This window comes from Pimephales promelas, chromosome 18, assembly GCF_988280905.1.
Source record: "Pimephales promelas chromosome 18, fPimPro1.hap1.1, whole genome shotgun sequence".
Taxonomy (NCBI): Eukaryota; Metazoa; Chordata; class Actinopteri; order Cypriniformes; family Leuciscidae; genus Pimephales; species Pimephales promelas.
Genome location: NC_142786.1, coordinates 32,912,526 through 32,933,965, shown reverse-complemented (window position 1 = coordinate 32,933,965; position 21,440 = coordinate 32,912,526). Strand labels below are relative to the sequence as shown.

Below are 21,440 nucleotides of genomic sequence, written 5' to 3'. Positions count from 1 at the left end.
TTTAATGGGTTTCAATGGGCCATTTTTGGTCTTTATGGTGCTGAGTGTTACTATTTGATCTACACAGTGTGTGTTATACATATTTTGCAAAATGGGATCACATTTTTTACATGTATCCAAAAAGTCACAATTTTGCCAAATTTCATACCATTTGCATTAAAACAGCCAAAATGGTCAAAGAAATTAAACTGCAAAAGACCAAAAATGTCCCTAATGCAGCATAAGGGTTAAAACCAAATTAAATATAACATTATGTACAAAACAGATTATCCTGCAAACGTTTACAATCTTTTATTAAAAAAAAAATCTTAAAAATGCAACACAAACACAAAAAAATCAACAATTTCACTAACATCACTTATCAAGAAAATTACAATCATCAGAGTAAAACAAATATCAAGACTCAGTGAGCTAGCACAACTAGAAAATATCCAGCGGCAAGGCTTCAGAAACACACCAGTCATCAAAATTAATCAATTTCAAACTAAATTACTACGATTCAAATTCACCAAGCATTTATGAGATATGTTCAAGGAAAAGCTATTTCTTGATTTTTTTATGGACGAAAATGAACTGCTAACAAGTTCAACAATAAAAGATCCAAAATAACAGAATGTACTAATTTATGCACAATCTCTTTACTACACTTTTGACTTGACTTGACAGTAAAAGCACAGTATAAAAAGCACTTTCAGCTTCTAAAGGAATATTATCCATAACACGGATCAAATTGCTCATTGCATTCATCACACATCAAAATCAAGACATTCGAAAATGATTGGGTCCAAGGGCTATATGATGTTCCAGATACTTAATGTACATCAGGAACTCAATTTTGATCTTGCTTTGTGGACACAATAAATATTTCACTGCAGTTTTTGGCATGACATTTAACACAGTCTAAATGGTAATTTAGAGCGTTTCTTTAGTTTAGTTTACTCTTTGTTGAAGTCAACTTTATTGGAAATGTCCAGGAGGAAACTGAAGAGATTTGCCATGTAAACCCCTTCACTGAATACATAAGACTGAGGAATTGAAAATAAGTTTGTCTGAAGATGGTTTGAGAGTGGATGCAGGCGATAATGGCTAATAATCCTTCAATATTAAGTCCATTTATATCGCTATAATACCATATGCTTTCTCCATTCTGCTCTCTAGGGCAAGACATATTTTCCCATTATTTCTTCAGAGTTTCACCGGGGGTTCATCAACATTTGAGGAGAGTTTTACATCAATGTTTGTTTTATTTTTCTACAGTCCAATATCTCTGAAAATGTCCTTTTCAGCCAGTGTCCTCCAAGTGGACATCATCTCCACTGTTTGCTTTTGTAGGTTTCAGGTTTCATTTCTTGATGTGTCAGCAAGGAGAGTTTATTTATCTGTTGTTTCGGCTTGTGTTCTCAGTACCAGTGAGATTTCCGAACCCTGAAGGTCCACCAGACCTTGAAAGTCTGATTATCCTGATGTTGGCCATAACATTGGGCTCAGAAGAGGCTCTTGTGTATGCTAGTTATTTATTCCAAATAATACTGGGGCCAATCCATAATACAAAGTAATGGTGCAGGAGAAGAGCTCTCTGGTTACATTCTCAATGCACGAATCTTGAGATATTATTGAGGTCTGTTCCTAGAATTCAGTAGTGGAGATCTGGGTGACCTCAGATTGAAGATCCTGCTGAACTCTTCTGGACTGGGACCCCCGTGGTGGGATCCTCTCCAGGCCTAGTCATACTGGCGTCTTTCCAGCTTCCGAAGGTGCGCAAACCGAAACCGGCTCCCTTGTGGCATTTCTTGCTCGGTTGAGACTGTTCTGGGCAGCTCGGGTTCGGAAGGGTGGGCAGAAGTCTCGGAAACATCTCTTGAAGTTCTCATCCAAGAAAGCATAGAGGACCGGATTGAGGCTGCTGTTGGTATAGCCAAGTGCGATACACAGGTGCCAGCTGGCAATCACAAAGGGGTTCTTTTGGTTGATGTCTACAAGTGTTTTGACGATGATGAAGATGTGGATTGGTGTCCAGCAGATAATGAAGGCAGCCACCACCACCAAAACCATTCGAGTGATTCGACGCATGTTTCTGTCCTTCTCCTTTGAGCCTGAGAGAATCCGGACACTTTTCAAACGTAGGATCATCAGACCATAGCAGATTGTGATAACTAGCACTGGCACCACAAATGCGAAGATAAACACACAAATCTTTGTCACTGTGTCCCAGTACCAGTCTGGATCAGGGAACTTCAGCATGCACACAGTTGCACCTGTTATGGGACAAATGTTTTAATCAGATCTAGAAAGAAGGTGAACTTTGATTGGTGAACATCATCCATATATACAGAAGAAAAGGTTCTATATAGAACCTTAAAAGGTTCTAAAGCGCTACGTATTTGGAACCCCTAAAATGCAATGCATGTGAATGACCACAAAATTCAAGATATGGTGGTTAAAAAAATTTAGTTTATCCTCCAAAAATCTGCATGATTAAAATGTGATATTAAAGGGTTAGTTGACCCAAAAATGAAAATTCTGTCAGTATTTACTCGCCCTCATGTTGTTCCAACCCCGTAAGACCTTCGTTCATCTTCGCAACACAAATTAAGATATTTAAGATATTAAGATCGCTCCATAGGCTACTTGAGGGAATGACTCTTGCTGGCATCGAAAAGTCATTAAAGACATCGTTAAAATAGTCCAAGTGACTCAATCTTAACTTTATCAAACGACGAGAACACTTTTTGTGCGCAAAAAACAACAAAAATAACGACTTTATTTCAACTATTGGTTTATTTCTCCCTGTGCGCGAGTCAGGTTACTAGTTTAATAGCGTAAGCTTCTGTTATTGTACGTCACACGCATCACACACATGACCAGCGTCGGCCAATAGTGAGCCTACGTGTGACGTAGCTTTACGCAATCACACTACGTTAACTGACTACAGGCCCATGGAGAAGGAAGTGAATAGTTGAAATAAAGTCGTTATTTTTGTTGTTTTTGCGCACAAAAAGTGTTCTCGTCGTTTGATAAAGTTAAGATTGAGTCACTTGGACTATTTTAACGATGTCTTTAATGACTTTTCGATGCCAGCAAGAGTCATTCCCTCAAGAAGCCTATGGAGCGATCTTAATATCTTAAATATCTTAATTTGTGTTGCGAAGATGAACGAAGGTCTTACGGGGTTGGAACGACATGAGGGTGAGTAAATACTGACAGAATTTTCATTTTTGGGTGAACTAGTCCTTTAAGTTACTACAACAGTTTAATAAACAATAACTTAATTACAACTACAACATGTTGCATAATAATGTAATATATGTAGCCTTTAAAGAACCTTTGTGCCAAAAGTGTTCTTTCTTGTCATTATTGAACCTTTTTTTAGCATAAAATGTCCTTTGGAGTTGAGTAAAGAACCCTATGCTACATATATAGAACCCTTTATTCTAAGAGTGATATATATACACTCTAAAAAATGCTGGGTTGTTTTAACCCAACTTTGGGTCAAATATGGACTAACCCAGCCGTTGGGTTAAATTTTTACATTACATTTTTAACCCAACATTTCGGGTTTGTCCATATTTGACCCAAAATTGGGTTAAAACAACCCAGCATTTTTTAGAGTGTATACTGTATATATATATGCTCACCTTGGTTTGTGACTTTGGTAACTGCCATGACCATGATTGGTACTCCTACAGCAGACGAGAGAATCCAGATGCACACGTTGATGATTTTGGCCTTGACCGGGGTACGAAACTCCAGTGCCCTCACAGGGTGGCACACGGCAATGTACCGGTCCACACTCATCATAGTGAGGGTGAAGATACTGGTAAACATGTTATAGTAGTCAATGGCTATGACAACTTTACATAGAAGCTCACCAAAGGGCCAGGTGTTCATTAGATACTTGGCGCTCTGGAATGGAAGTGTACTAGTGGCCAGTGCGTCTGCCAGGGCCAAATTGAAGATGTAGATGTTGGTGGCAGTTTTCAGCTTGGTGTATCTGCAGAGACAGAATCGACAGAGCAGTTTGTTATGGCTTGACAATGTGCTCCTATACTTTTTGTCTATGTGGTTTATGTACACTGATAAAAATGATTTTGTGGTGAAGTAAAAAAAACAATATAATTTACGTGAAAAAGGTTAGTTCAGGCAAGAATTTAAAAAAATAAGTAAATTCTATAGTAGAACTCAATTCAATCGTGAAAGCGTAAATATCAACATTATAAAATTAAGTAAAATGACTCAACTTTTCTGATACTGCTGTTCCCATCATGCACTGGGCCATGAAATATTAATGAGGTTGATTTTTCACTGTTTTCCAGCTGTATTTACACTTTTGTTGTTAGGATTAGTAATTTTCCATTTTGTGATTTTGAGTTCATTTTCTACTGAAAATGACGCATTCAAACACAAAAACGATCGATCAAATGTTACCGTCATTGTGTATTGTCTACCAAGTATTGAGGTCTGCATTCACATCATGCTTAATCAAAAGTGAAGACATGATGGGACTCACTGCAAGGATTAATTACTTAAACAGTGTGGTCTAATTCAATGTTATATTGTTTGAGTGAAATGTTGTATTAAGAAAGATTCAATTAAATAGAATAGATATTACTTAATCTTTTTTTTTTTTTTGCTCAAACTTTTTTATTAATCCAAATGATATTACAACACAATAGATTACAAATTATTAACACTTTTCTTTTTTTCACATAAAAAAATAAACATAAATAAAAAAAACAATAAATAAAAATAATTAAAAAATTATCTATACACACACAAATAAAAATTACTTAATTAGTAAAAACTTAGTTAAGTATAGTTTACTTCATTATATGTGTGAAATTTACTCAAAAATATCAGTGCAAAACTTGCCTTGAAAAACTTAAGTACATTTTACTTATTGTTTTTTACAGTGTAAAGTGGCTAAAGGTGATATAGTCTACTAATAAATTTTCGTTTGAAAACGTATATATTTCTCTGAGACGGCATTTTAGGTCAGTGAAAACGTAGCTTTTGGAATACGCTCTCCAAAGCGGATAAATTTTACACAGTAAAATGTGAATCTTGAAGTAAAGTCTTTTCTGTTATTTTTGTAATTCACTTAGAAATGTTATACTCTGTAAAAATGTATCAACAGGTTTTGGTCACTTTGAAATCCAGACCTGTAGCTGTAAGACATTTCATTGCTTACATTTTATGAATTCATAGAAATAAAACTTGAAATAGTGCAGCACAGCAGCTCAGTGGGTTGGTTGTATTGCAAATTGTCTGTTGGATGTTTTCCATCCATCATCTATACATCACAGCACTTTGTATGTCCTTGTGGTTAATTATTTTGTTGTATTACTCTTATCTTAATATTAACTTTTAAATAAGTGAAAGCATGTGCAAACTGGGCAAATGTATGTAAATGTCTCCTAAATTGCATCTTATTAACATTCATTCATTTATTCATTTTTATTAGGATCCCCATTAGTGGCCCATTTAATGGCAGCCAATCTTCCTGGGGTCCTCTTTAAAATATTCACAACATAAAATTATACAAAGCAATAACAACTCAAATTATAATCAAAAAAATTCAAACAGTGCAATTACAAAATATTACCAAGTAAAAGAACATGACACTTTCCAGCTTTCACAAAGTCATTTGCAGCAATTCCTGGGTTACTGTCCTCTTAAATCTTATATTTGTTCGATTCCAAATATACGGAGGCGTATTGCATTCACTTGAAGAAAAAAAATCTACTCTGTTTTTCTGAATTAACTAGTTAATTTTTCATGAGAAAAAAAAATTTGCTCTGTTTTTCTGAATTAATGAGTTAATTTTTCATGAGAAAAATTTTTTTTGCTCTGTTTTTCTGAATTAACGAGTTAATTTTTCATGAGAAAACATTTTTTGCTCAGTTTTTCTGAATTAATGAGTTAATTTTTCATGAGAAAAAAAGTTTTTGCTCTGTTTTTCTGAATTAATGAGTTAGTTTTTTCTTGAGAAAAAAAAGTTTTTGCTCTGTTTTTCTGAATTAATGAGTTAGTTTTTTCTTGAGAAAAAAAAGTTTTTGCTCTGTTTTTTCTGAATTAATGAGTTAGTTTTTCATGAGAAAAAAAATTGCTCTGTTTTTCTGAATTAATGAGTTAATTTTTCATGAGAAAATTTATTTTTGCTGTTTTTCTGAATTAACTCATTAATTCAGAAAAACAGAGCAAAAAAAATTCCATTAAAAATTAACTCATTAATTCAGAAAAACAGAGTAGATTATTTTTCTTCAAGTGAATGCAATACGCCTCCGTACAAATAGATATGTTGTGACTAAAAAAAAAAACAACAGTAAAGAGATTTTTCATCTTGTGTTAAAACTTCATCTTGCCTGTACAGTTCAATGAGGCAGAACATAACAGCTTATGTTGTTAATATAATCACAGCTGGTATTATATAATAGTTATGCAAGTGTGAATCTCATATCTTGCCGATCAGTAAATTGCAATGCAAGACCACAGGTTGTGGATGGGGGCGTTTTTGTGCAATGCAGGAGTGATGTGATTTCCCAAACGAGAGAAGCATTTTCAAGGAATATATTACTCTGGTTGACATGAATCTTAACCTCAAATCACTGGAGATTTTAGTCACACATAATATTTTAGAATGTAATTGCAGAGCTTTTTTGTTATTTATCATATGTGTGTGTGTTAATTGACATGTTCAAGTTAATGGCCACACAAGTGCAGTATCAAGACTGAATTAATTTCTCCTTTAGCCCAAGAACGCAAGATTACTTTGAAATGTGCTTCAGAAAAAAAGGGGAAACACACTCATTTAAATAAATTTATGTCATCCTCAAGGCGTGCGACTGGATCTTCATTTCCCCAGGTAATTGGCAGATATGAATCACATTTAGTCCGAAGAGAGCTGTAGAAAAAAACCCCATCTCATCTCATGCCTATTCCGGCAGTTCAGGCTCTTGCATTCTCCACTTTCTTTCTAAATTCATCTGTAGTTATCAACACAAGCCTTCTCACTGCTCCGTGAGATCTAAAGCATTTACAATAGTGAAGGTGTCTGGAAGGATAAGAGTATATTTGAGAAAAAGACATGAGTCACTAAAACTGCACGTGCTCTTCAGTTAGCCATCACTTTGAATCCCTAACAGCTGAAATTGTCCTCACTTTGTGCCAACCCAGCAGCCAAGCATGTTAATCCACGGTCAAGAAAGCATTCGTCTCTTGACATGTCCGACATTCAGCTGAGCTAAACCTGTATGACCTGTGTTCTGAGGAGGGGTCACGGAAAATCTGCAGAACTTTGTCTTTAGTCAAGGGGGCACACTGGGGTATACAAGCCCGGTTTTAACAGCGACCCCAATAAAGCACAAAATGAGTATGTTTTAAGCATGTGATCTATGTGCACAAAACATGGGTAATAGTTCCCCCCATGATAGGCAGCTCATCCCCAGTTGCGCTTACAGGCTCACCACCTGGTCCCAGTTTGAGTGATCTTGGGCCGGGGAGAGTTAGTCGGCCTGAATTCCAGGCACAAGTGACTATAAAAACATTTTGTGGTTAATGACACATTACCAATATGCTTATCTCTTTAAATTAGTCGCATGATTGAGCTGCATTAGAGACAACTACACTCTCAGAAAAAAAGGTACAAAAGCCGTCACTGGGGCTGTACCTTTTCAAAAGGTAAACTTTTGTCCATTTTAGATGGTAATATGTACATTTTAGGTGCTAATATGGACATTTTGAGTGTTAATATGTATATTTTAAGAGTTAATATGTATATTTTAGGTGCTAATATGTGCCACTAAGGTACCAATATGTACATTTTAGGTGTTAATGTGTACATTTTAGGTACTAATATGTACATTTTAGGTGGTAATATGTACATTTTAGGTGGTAATATGTACATTTTAGGTGCTAATATGTACATTTTAGATGGTAATATGTACATTTTAGGTGCTAATATGGACATTTTGAGTGTTAATATGTATATTTTAAGAGTTAATATGTATATTTTAAGTGCTAATATGTACATTTTAGGTGGTAATATGTACATTTTAAGTATATGTATATTTTAAGTGTTAATATGTACATTTTAAGCGCTAATATGGACATTTTGAGCGTTAATATGTATATTTTAAGAGTTAATATGTATATTTTAAGTGCTAATATGTACATTTTAGGTGGTAATATGTCCATTTTAGGTGGTAATATGTACATTTTAAGTATATGTATATTTTAAGTGTTAATATGTACATTTTAAGCGCTAATATGGACATTTTGAGTGTTAATATGTATATTTTAAGAGTTAATATGTACATTTTAGGTGCTAATATGTACATTTTAGATGGTAATATGTACATTTTAGGTGTTAATATGTACATTTTAGATGGTAATATGTACATTTTAGGTGCTAATGAACCACTAGGTACCAATATGTACATTTTAGGTGCTAATATGTACCACTAAGGTACCAATATGTACATTTTAGGTGTTAATATGTACATTTTAGCTAATATGTACCACTAGGTATCAATATGCAGCCTTTGGGTACAAAAGTGTACCTTTTGAAGAGGTACAGACCCAGTGACAGCTTTTGTACCTTTTTTTTTCTGAGAGTGATAACAAACACTGCTAGTGTGGATGATTTTGACGTCATGAGCAGGATGTTGTGTTTGGACTGGAACTGACACAAACTGCACTAAAGAGGGAAACATGCGGCGACAGTGCTTCTGTGAGTCACCCCACACAGCGTGCACAAATATGTTAAATGTAGACATTGCATCTCTTAACTGCATGTAAGCACATGCATGTATATATAGTCTTTATCTTTGCCTCAGTCCATAGGATTATTTCTACAAAATATCTAACCAACAAAAATGACATATCTTAAAATATATACTTACAGATGTACAATATTTTGGCTCTTACAATGGTATATTACTCAAACAAATCTGTGATTTTTCTCACCTGAGTCCAGGTTGTTCCAAATTTGGAATTTCTTTCTTTCTTTCTTTTTTTTTTTAATGATTAATTGATTGATTTATTTTTTTTTGGAACAAATTCTTAAGAATGTACTTGCTCCTTTCCATAACCAGGCACAGCACATCAGTCCATTTTAATTCATTTTGTGCGTTCTGGTTTTGGTAAGATTGTAAAGAGAATTATGCACATTCTTCAAAAACATTCACTGAATAAAATAGTTTTGGACAGGTTTGGACAGCATAAAAAAAATGTGCCTCTACATGCAAAACTCCAAACACATAACTATACATTCAATTTACTGCGTTTTTCAGATTAAATAAACACTATTATACTTATTTTCATGCTGTTCCTTGCATAATACTGTTATGACCTCAAACCCCCTTTATTGTATTGCATGACTTGCAAACTAACACATTTTGATCTCTTAATCACATAACCAGCTCTATATGACTTTTCTGATGTATTAAACATGCTTGAAATGCTCATCTGTTATAGGATTGCACTTGCAATGTGGATTTTTTTTTTTATTATTATTAAATCTCACCACTCAATGTTCCTTAAAAAAGTCACCCATTTTGTGTCTATCAAAATAATAATAATAATTTAAATGTTTCTCCTCGTCTTAGAAAATGGTATTTGAAAAAAAAAAAATGTTGTGGATGTAGATAGTAGTTAATGGCCGCCACTATATGGGAGAACAACAACACAAGGCAATTTCAGACATCTATAAAATGAACACCAATTACAGTCGAGACTCTTTCCATCACAAAGCCACTCGTACCGTATATTCCAACCAGTGTAGTGATGATGTACTTTCACCAGACAGACTCGCATGATGTTGATGTTGTTTTAAAATTCTAACAGGCTTTCTTCAGCTCAATAATCAGACGCAGGGCTCCTCGTTTGCAGAGCTCTTAGTGACAGATGATGAAAAGACCGTCAGACAGACCACTGACAGGAGCCTCGAGCTTCAACTCAACATCATTATCAGCCACAATCTTCTGACGACACATGTATTATAACCTGGTTGGACCCCAATACTTTTTCGTTCATTACAAAACGAGCACATTTTGTTCATCTCTTCCTACCCCACAATCTATCATGTCCTTTGTTCAGCTTTGCTCATAAAATAATGCCTTGAAGATTGAATTTTTACTGCAATTTCAGCACATTTCGTCCACTCATCGTTGCTAGTGGCCACTACTGCTCAATGATTTATTTATTTAGACTTTGTTTTACAGTGCTTGTGTGAGAGGAGAGGCTTCGAATCTTGAGAACATTTTGAAGCAGCGTTATAAATGATTTAAGGCTATTGTAAACTGAATTTGCTACACCACAGAAGCTGTTGAAATTATAGAGGAAGAGAAATTGACAGAATTGGAATGAAAAAAAAAAATCCTTCGAATGGAATGAAAAAAAATTTCCCCCACGTACACTGTAAAAAAATATTGATGGTTTAACTTAAAAAAGTAAGTAATCTGGTTGCCTTAAAATTTTAAGTTCATTGAACTGGAAAAAGTGAGTTAATACAATGAAGGAGATTAATTTAACCATCAGAAACTCAAAATTATATGTTATCTGAACTAAATAAATTATTTAAGTTGATTTGACAAAAGAAAAAATGTTGTGATTACTACACTGTAAAAAAATATTGATGGTTTAACTTAAAAAAGTAAGTAATCTGGTTGCCTTAAAATTTTAAGTTCATTGAACTGGAAAAAGTGAGTTAATACAATGAAGTAGATTAATTTAACCATCAGAAACTCAAAATAATAAGTTATCTCAACTAAATAAATTATTATAAAGTTGATTTGACAAAAGAAAATATGTTGTGATAACAAATCTTGAAAATATTTTTTACAGTGTACACCGACGAGGTGCGTTGAAAAACTATGCAAAACATGCAAATATGCAAAAAAAAAATATGCAAAACTGTTCTCCACTCACAGCAGTGGGCGTTTACTTCCAAGTCTTCAGTGCGAGACGCCCATAAAAACCGTGAGTTTTTCAGCTAGGCTCAAAACTGGGGTACAAAATAGCTTATTACTTATTCATTTTGATGTTTTTCAATGCAAAAAACAAAGCGAACATCATAAGTTCACCGTAACAATATAAAAAAATTTAAAAAGCCAGTTCATGACCCCTTTAGATGCTTTGAACTCGCCAGAGATCGCCCAAAAAAAAAAAAAATGATATTTATAATTTGTTCATCACTGACAATTTAAAAAATACTTTAATTTATCATCAGCTTTACTTCCTGCTCACTATTTCATTTAGTCTCAAATTTAATCTTAATATCGATTGAGATGTCGGTAACAGGGTTAATCTTTGTAAACCACACTTATAATTTTCTAATTATCCAAAGTTAAAGAACCTTGTGTTAAAGCTAAGCTCTACTTTACTCTGAAGCAGAGTAGAATTAGCACTTAATTAGTATGTTGATTAAAGCTGTCTGTGTGTAGAAGCATCTCATACCAAGAGAACAGAACAATTACAGTCATTTGGAAATGCACAGCTGGTGCAGATCTGTCATTTTCCAGACTTGGAAGACTCTTGCTGTGGTTGTCAACTAAAAGCTGATAAATTAAACAGATATTCTGCATTGCACACAAAAAAAAGAGATATTTATAAGAGAATGAGAACCAATTAAAAAATTGTGAACCATGGCACAGCGATGACAGATCTTTATTTTAAAAGGGTACGATTAGAAATGTCATTTGAGCACCACCTCTTCGACTCCATGCACTCACAGGGAGGATATATTAACTCTCAGAGTGATATTCATCGCATCTAAATGCCACACTCTGGAAATGCAACAGGGTGCACAAAATATGAGATGAGCCGTCTCTTGAGATATCCACGGTTGTGCCCATAATGCTATTTCCATCAGATGATCCCAAAATGAGGTCATTTCCTGTCTCTCGAGCATCCTTTCTCTAGACATGAAACCTCATAAATTAGAAGACCAAAAGGTAATTATCCATAAGCATAAATCTGCATGCAACCAGTCAACACCAGTTAATCCTCCCTACAATTTGTTCACGAAAAAGCCTATGAAGAACACCAAGATTACTAATAAGACATGAAAGAAAATAAGTATTGCATGACCTGCATATGTGATTTTGAAAATGGTAAGGAATGGGCACTTGCTGCTTTACATATCTGAATTTAATATGCTCAATCCAACACACAATGTAAAAATCAGACCAGGGGCAAGTTGGCACAATGGATTTATCTCAATAACAATAATATTTAGCTACAGTTCTTGTTTTATCTTGCAGTGTTTTTTATATTTTATGTCAGTCAGTGTGTGTAGGCTATCTTCCATTTATTAAACAAATACTCAGGATTAAACGTTTATCAGGATAGATAGATAGATAGATAGATAGATAGATAGATAGATAGATAGATAGATAGATAGATAGATAAATAGATAGATACATAGATGGATGGAAGCATAGATGGATGGATAGATAGATAGATAGATAGATAGATAGATAGATAGATAGATAGATAGATAGATAGATAGATAGATAGATGGATAGATAGATAGATAGATAGATAGATAGATAGATAGATAGATAGATAGATAGATAGATAGATAGATAGATAGATAGATAGATAGATAGATAGATAGATAGATAGATGCATAGATGGATGGAAGCATAGATGGATGGAAGCATAGATGGATGGATAGATAGATAGATAGATAGATAGATAGATAGATAGATAGATAGATAGATAGATAGATAGATAGATAGATAGATAGATAGATAGATAGATAGATAGATAGATAGATAGATAGATGGATAGTTAGTATTTATATTTTGCCTTGCTTACCTTACCACCCCGTACATCACTAGGATGTTTCCCAGGAGTCCCACCACGCAGATAACGGAATATAGAGCAGTGATGGAAATTGCAATGATGATTCCCGCGGGGCTCTTTATCGGGTTTGGTTCGGTATAGTTCCTTCCGTCAGGAACGAAACCCATAACGTCGTCCGGGAAAGTAATATTAAACGGGTTAATGGAGTAAAGGTCGGACATGTCGCCACCGGGGATGACTGACGGCTCCATCGCTTCAGGGTCGCTGAGGGGAAGGGAAGTTGCGCTTGACGATTTGAAGTTCTCGATAACAGGGGTGGATGCAAAACTACAATATAAGCTCCGTTTGTGCAAGAATCGACACGCGATTAATAAAAACTAAAGTCCATCACGAGTGAGTAACAGTAGCCTATTAAAGCCTCTGTCCAGTTCCGTCTACAGGTGAGCTCTCTCTAAAGGGATCTGATGAAGGCTCAAACTTGAGCTCCTTGTGTGAGGGGAGTGAATGAGTCGGGGGAGAGCTTTGCTACGTCAACCTGCTGCTGTATTCGGATTCCTGACATATAGGCTACACTTGATGACTTATATAATAACCTCAGCATGGCTGAATAAGCGGAGAAATAGAGGGTGAAACTGCACATGGCAAAACGATGCCAGAATGAGCCTGTTCTTCTGAGAATGTTCCTTGTTAACTTAGCTGGGATCCTAAACAGGTTCGTCTGTTTTACAGCTTATTTTAAGACAATAACAACCTATTTATTTACTAACTTATTTTAAATATAATTTCCTTTCCTATGAGGATATAGCTTAATTTTATATATATATATATATATATATATATATATATATATATATATATATATATATATATATACTGTATGTTTATATATACTATATATATATATATATATATGTGTGTGTGTGTGTGTGTGTGCGTGTGTGTGTGTATACACTCTTAGAAGAAATGGTTCTGTTTAGAACCAGAAATGGTTCCATCCCCCGCTTCATATATGGAACTCCAAAATGGTTCTATATAGAACCTTTTTTTTTTTTTGGTAAAAGGTTCTATTGGCCAAGTATGGAACCCCAGGGTTCTATATAGAACCCAGAGGAACCCTTTTTTAAGACTGTATAGAACCTTAGCGGTTCCAAATCCGTAGCACTGATAGAACCTTTTCTTCTAAGAGTGTGTATATATATATATATATATATGATTGGCTGGGCGCTTTTTTATTTTTAAAAATTAAAAAAAAAAAGCATTAACTTTTTTCCCTCATGAGGACCAACAAATGTGTGGCTACAATTATTTAATCAAAATCAGGTGAGAGGGAACCCACCCATTACTGCAACGTTGTCTTGGATATTAGAACATATTTCAACATTGAAAAGATAATTGTCAGGAGTCGGTTGTGCATGAACATGTCAAGACAAAGAAGAATCAATATAATGTCTTTAATGACAAAATTTTCGATATCAGCAACACATAAATGAATGAGAACTGACAGAGAATGAGGGAGAACATGCGACAGGTGAACATAATGATTAATCATACAACTATTTCACAAGGAAATACAATGAAAAAGAGCACAACCCCATAATATTTTTAAATTGTAATCGGTGAGGAATGGGAAATGTGAAGACATTATTTTAAATTTTAATTTAATGTGTTATTGATATTATTTTATCATCCTGAAAAAAATCCAACCATCATTCAACCATCACAATCATGGTTCGTTTGAGCACTGTGGCTTTGTCGCAGATGAGAGATAATCCTACTGATGGTGTTCTGCCCCTTTGCCAGGCTTTATTGCCAGTTTCATGTAGACATGCACCTCTTGAGTGAGCCACCATCTGGAGTGCAGAGAACCAATCCAGAATGCAATCTCTAAGAGAGAACATAAAAGAGATATTTCATAAAACTGTACATTATGCAATTCTCAAAAGATAATGACAACACTTATCTCTTATTTAATGTGCCCCTGAGGAAAACAGCTTATAAATTACAGAATTGTATATACATATTGTTTTTTGGAACATTAAAAATGCTGAATGTTTTCTAAAAGGATTGTTTTTAGAGGTAGGTTTAGGGTTAGGGAATATAATATAAAGTTTGCACAGTATAAAACCAGGAGAGTCCCTACAAAGATGTTAAACTGTGTGTGTGTGTGTGTGTTGCCTATAGGTGCGAGTGGTTGCTAGGGGGTTTTGGGAGGTTGCTTACTGGTTCAAGCCAAAGTCATCCACCCCCAATTCTCCAGGTCCATCCATTAAGCAACAGACACACACAGAACACACAAAAAAACAACAAAACAGATGGATTTGAGATGAGCAAGACGTCACAACAGATTTGTCAGACTCTTGATTCGTCACACATACAGCAGGTCAGTGTGAGTGTGTGTGGCTGAGACTCATATAAACAACATTGAAGCTTTACTGTTCTCACAAGCCAGACAGTTTTTGTTTACATTTACTGGAACTTGTTCCCTTGGCACTTTTGCTGTAATCTGCCGAGTGTTCATTAGATAGATAGATGGATGGATGTTTTAAAAGCAGATGTTTTAGAAGCAATTTCTTCCATTTAAAAGCATATATTTTGTGAGTGTATTTATCTCTTCTGAGCTTGTTGTCATTATATTAGCACTCACAATATTGCTCTCCGGAACACATTTATTGATTTATTCTGAGAAAGCTCACTGCAGAGAGCATTGCTCTGTGGGTAAAACAACAAACAAACTGAAATGCTGGAGTGTTAAAAAAAGAAGAAAAGAAGCATGCGACATTAGAGACAAGCTTTGGTGCTGGACACAAATGCAGACACTTTGCTTTGCCTGTTTTCTGGTTTCCATCTTGTCTGCCGCCTGCCTTTGTCTTCTTGTCTCCTATGCTGTGTTTTGAACATGCATTTATTATAGGCTATTGAAACTTCAGTTTATATATCATACTTCATTGATAAAGGAGTTCAGACATTAGAAAAATATAACACATGCATTTTATATTTAATTTGAGGGAAATATACATGACGCACAAAAAATCTTTAACTTTTAGGTGGCAAAATATTTTTTTTCGTTTGATTGGTTTCCTAATCATGGCAACATAATATATTTTCCCATCATCACCAGAGAACATAAACCTCTGGGTAGGAAAGGATTGGCTTGGCTTTTGGCTTGCTTGGGGACATTTAATATTCAACAATATTACTGATCTGTGTTGTATTATTTTCATGTTGTGAAGCTGCTTTGATACAATCTGTATTGTAAAAAGCGCTAGGCCTATATACATAAATGTGACTTGACTTAAATTTTCCACTTCAATCTCTAAAGTTGATGCTTTGCAACTACTTTTTTTTTTTTTTTTTGCAATGGTGACATGTGAGCCACTTTTTAGTTCTGAAACAATGTTGTAATAGTTGCATTTAAGAGCGGATTGTTTTTCTAAATCAGTCCAGTAGAGCTTTGCGAGTCCTTTTCATCTGCAGTTTGAGGTGATGAGAGAAACACTTTAATTCATCACTTTTCATCCATTACCCTGAACTCTCCTCTGTTACCATAGCAACCCAAGGCTTCAGAATAACCCCCACCAGATGAACCAGATGAAGATAATAAGGGGTTTGGTCACATTTGTTTGGGTTCTGAAGTTAGTAATGATAAATATATTGGTTTGTAAGAATGTAACCATATATTACTGACTTAAGGCTTGTTTACACTATAACGATAACTATAAAGGTAACTGTAACAACTAAACTCCCCTCTAACCCATGCTAACATTGTGTTTACTATAACAGTTATAATACAATCATTCATCAGCTGGAAAAAAATCAACGATATTGTTCCTCTGTGCTGTTTTCAATAGTTGTGGACTTGACTTTACTATTCTCATATAATTAGAATGATTATTTAAACTTTACACTCTCAGAAAAAAAGGTACGAAAGCTGTCACTGGGGCTGTACCTTTTCAAAATGTAAGCTTTTGTCCATTTCGGGTGCTAATATGTATATTTTAGGTGCTAATAAGTACATTTTAGGTGCTAATATGTACATTTTGAGTGTTGATATGTACATTTTAGGTGCTAAAATGTCCATTTTAGGTGGTAATATGTACATTTTAGGTGGTAGTATGTACATTTTAGGTGGTAGTATGTACATTTTAGTTACTAATATGTACATTTTAGGTGTTCATATGTACATTTCAGGTGCTAATATGTCCATTTCATGAGCTAATATGTCCATTTTAGGTGGTAATATTTACATTTTAGGTGCTAATATATACATTTTAGGTGCTAATATGTAAATTTTAGGTGTTAATATGTCCATTTTAGGTGCTAATATGTACATTTTAGGTGTTAATATGTCCATTTTAGGTGCTAATATGTACATTTTAGGTGGTAATATATACATTTTAGGTGCTAATATGTCCATTTTAGGTGCTAATATGTACATTTTAGCTGCTAATATGTCCATTTCATGAGCTAATATGTCCATTTTAGGAGGTAATATGTACATTTCAGGAGCTAATATGGACATTCAGAATATTACATTGAAGTACTCAAATTTGTTTACCACTAATCTGACACATTTTCCTCTAATGGTAAAAGAATGGCATCTACGCTATGATCGTTACATCATAAGAAGAATGGCATCTACTCTAATTTTAATGACTTCGTTTATATACAAGGTACACACATGAACCAGCCTCAATGAAGTGCGTCGCTTAGATAATGTAAAATGAGATGTTTCATTTACATTATCTAAGGGACACACTTCTGCAAGAATTCAACAAACATTTGGCATTATGAAAAAGGTTTCCTGCACTAAAGTAGTTGTTTACACCAAGGGAACGTCTGGTCAGTCACATCCACCCGAGTTGTGAGCTTGATGCAGTCTCCATACTTGCTTACTGCTAAATTAAAGTCATTTGCACACCTGCCTCAAAGATGAATCACTCACTAAATGTCCCATTATGGTGACCCTAGGCTTGCTGTTGGAGAAATATGGCTCTTTAAACACCAAAGATGATAATTACTGGCCCTACATTTCCAGGTTCTTTAAGTGTTTTAAGAGTTTAATTACCCTGACCCCCCATATCCCATCAAAGTAGTGGCACATTTAGTAAGACCTTGTGTCACATTCTCCGTTACTGTATTCAGACACTCTGTTCCTCTATAATGTGTTATATTAGTTTCTTCAATCCAAGTAATACAGCACATCATTTCATTATTATTTAATAAATTACACAATGTATGTCATTTTTCATTCTGCATTTAGACCACATTATTTATATGAAATGCACTCTAGTCTAGTGCACTCAAGGTGGAGTCTAAAACAAGGTACAGTACTTATGTGGATTCACTCCGTACATGTAATAATACCAAAGTTCACATTCCATACATGAACTGGAAGATGCATGAATCAATTACTTAAGCAACAAAATTCAATGTCTGAACCTGGTATTATACAGTATGATATCATGTGAGGTCACGAAAAGCAATGACACAATCCAGTAGAGTGCTCTCTTCACAAATTCAATGGATAAATGTCTAATGCATGGGTTCTCAACTCAAAATGGGTTCTCTTTCCAGTTTAGCTCCTCCAACCCTAATCAAAAACACCTGATCAAGCCAATACAGGTCTTTTGGATTACTTTAGCAGGTGAGTTTGATCCAGGTTGGAGCTAAATTCAGGTTGACAACTAATTCATTGGCAATTTTTAATATCCAACAATCTTAAGTGAAGGCTACGGTGAAGATATTCAGAACATCCAGTAAACAATTCATGTATATATAATATAATATATAGGCTATATATATATATACACTGCATATCTTCAAGTTTAGCCATAATCGAACATCCAGTTTAATTGCCACAAGTTGATCTCCTTGTAATAAAAAACTCATCGTGGAAAAACACGCTGTATTGTTATATTTTTTTTTCATTGCATATTTAATTGATAAAAATTTTAATTAAAAAATACATTTTTGTATAAATATTAATGATTAATCGATGGTAGAATCAACGAATGAGTTTCACGTCTCGCTTGTTTACTTCGAACCAGAAGACGCGCCCACTTTTGACGCAAGGCCTCATGGGGCGTAGTAAACTTGTGGATCCTCATTATCTTCAGAGATTCGCATTTTTGTTGTTTACACTGAGACCTTTTTCAAAAACTTGCACAGTTTTTAAAAGTTTGCGTTTTCCGGCACCCATAACTCTATTGTCATATAAACAAATGGCCAGTTTTTTTTTCTAAAAACAAACGGCCAGAGTTTTTAGTTGAAAACTGTGTCATGTAAACAGCCTACGACTCAAACACAATTTATATGCATGCCCTATTTGCTAAGCTTTGAATAATAGATAGGCAGGATGACAAGTTGCTTACAGCAACTGGTCTAGGGTCAGCTTTCCCCTTCACATTAATAATGTTTAGGTTAGCTTGACCTTATAATGGAAAACTGATGATAGACCAGTAGTTAAAGGCCACATTTTGCTGCAATTTAAAGCAGCAGTCAATGGACTGAGTACAAATCCATCTAGAATTCCCTTTCATTTGTATGTATACCCATATATATGACTTTTTGCCAGGGGAAGGCCACACACACACACACACAGGAATGAGCTACAGGAATGTCTAGCGTCAGCATTATGTTGCAAGGCGTCTGGCCATAAATAAATGATGACCCCAGTGGGTTGACCTTCCTGGTTGTCTTTAGATAGATTACTGAATTATACAGGCTTCAATAACCTATAAATGGATGACGACATCATCCCAGGACTCATATCTCTCCACTGCCTCTGTTATGTTCAAGTAAAGCCTTTCTGAGGCATGTCACATCGAATATGATTGTATATGTGGTCACTCTCTGCGACAATACATAAATGTCATTTATTATGTAATACTTTTGCCCCTGGTCATGAGTTTTTCTTAGCTAGATTGAACAAGGAACATAAAATAAATGAACTTAAAAGAATGCAGATAATCAATATTTTATTTCCAGAAGCCTCTAATGATGATGTAGTCGACCAATTTCATTATTTTCCTCTTAACTGCTTTGGTGGTTGATTTGCCCACAGATAATATTCTCAGACTGAATCGAATCTGTCGGATTATGATCTTATCTTGATACCGACGAGATGAAGCTACTGCTCAACTCAACTCAAATCTGCGCGCGGCTATCAGGACAGATGTCATGTCAATAAGGTCATTAATTAGTCAGTCAATATGTTTCCACATATAATAATAATAATAATAATAATAAAAAAAATAAAAAAAAATTAATAATAATAAAAAATTAAATAAAAAACACATAAATCGTTAAATCTTTTAAATAGGTGGGGAAAACATGTTAATCTTTTTTTAATGTTACATACTAGCAAAACACAGCAACAGTATTTTTTTTTAAAGTATAATTCCAAACTGATATTAGCAATATCATGCATATGGCTGAGGATATAGATTTTAACAAATTAAAATTACTATTCACCTCAGTATTAGTGTGGTGTTCCTAATAATCCTTCAGGTGAGTGCATACAGGTGCATGTAGGTGAGTGTGTGTGCTCAAAATTATTATAGTAAATACTCTCTAAAAAATGCTGGGTTGTTTTAACCCAATTTTGGGTCAAATATGGACAAATCCAAATGTTGAATTAAAAAATGCAATTTATACATTTAACCCAACAGCTGGGTTTGTCCATATTTGACCCAAAATTGGGTTAAAACAACCCAGCATTTTTTAGAGTGTATGATCAGGAAGGCAATGGTAATCCTTTTGATCGATCGTATATATTAAAAATGTTTAAAAATCGAACCTTTCATTTGTGAATAAGAATTTAAAATTGACTATCGGATATGAACAATTTTGAGCACAATTGTCACATGGTGTTTCAGACAGACAAAGACAGATGAATAAAGCTTAATAGCAAATGTAAACTTTCCCTTCACTCTTTGCAGCCAATACAGAGCCCTTTTGTTAAGGTTATTTCAAGAATAACAGAGAAACTGGACCTAATTAATGCAGGGTGCCATGAAGATTGCAATGACGAATTCTTTAAATTTGCATCAGCCACTTTAAAGAACAGTCTGTGCGCCAAAGATGAGTCTGTAAAAGCTTGTCAAAGTTCCATAAATTTTCACTTCTTGCATTAGAATAGTGATAATAACCTTACATGAATATCCAGATGATATTATCACAATGGTTCATTAGATTAGAATTAAATGCATTAGCATTAGAATTCAAGACACAAGTTCAATGATGTACTGTACCTCACAAAATCATTTCTGGAAGAAAAAAACTGAGTTGAAGGGCTTATTAATGACATTCACTGAAGCAAGGGTCATGGTTGATTTAGCATATTTTTAGAGTTAGGGATTTTTAAAACTATTAAATTTTTAGGCATGTTGTATTAAGCATATTGCTTCAAAAACACCTCCATTGCAAAACAATATTGTTGGTTTAACTTAAAAAAGTAAGTTACCTGGTTGCCTTAAAATTATAAGTTGATTGAACTGGAAAAAGTGAGTTAATACAATGAAGGAGAATAATTTAATCATCAGAAATTCAAAATTATGTTATCTGAACTAAATAAATTATTTAAGTTGATTTGACAAAAGAAAAAATTTTGTGATTACTACACTGAAAAAAAT

At 34.4% G+C, this 21,440-nt stretch overlaps 1 protein-coding gene across 1 annotated transcript; it reads right to left on the bottom strand.

The window, feature by feature from the left end:
* Nucleotides 1–276: 276 nt before the first annotated feature.
* Nucleotides 277–13,370, bottom strand: oprd1a (opioid receptor, delta 1a). Its single transcript, XM_039653037.2, has 3 exons — nucleotides 12,820–13,370; nucleotides 3,636–3,991; nucleotides 277–2,255 (listed from the first exon to the last, which is right to left on the bottom strand). The coding sequence occupies exons 1-3, from the start codon at nucleotides 13,056–13,058 to the stop codon at nucleotides 1,726–1,728; spliced, it is 1,125 nt and encodes a 374-aa protein (XP_039508971.1). The 5' UTR covers nucleotides 13,059–13,370; the 3' UTR covers nucleotides 277–1,725.
* Between the last annotated feature and the right edge of the window lie 8,070 nt (nucleotides 13,371–21,440).

What these genes read in the sequence shown, in the direction of transcription:
- oprd1a (XM_039653037.2), bottom strand. Translation starts at nt 13,058, where the DNA reads ATGGAGCCGTCAGTCATCCCCGGTGGCGACATGTCCGACCTTTACTCC. An exon ending in GTGATGTACGGGGTGGTAAG is followed by an intron (nt 3,992 to 12,819) that starts GTAAGCAAGGCA and finishes CTGTCTCTGCAG; the next exon opens with ATACACCAAGCTGAAAACTG. An exon ending in TACCAAAGTCACAAACCAAG is followed by an intron (nt 2,256 to 3,635) that starts GTGAGCATATAT and finishes GTCCCATAACAG; the next exon opens with GTGCAACTGTGTGCATGCTG.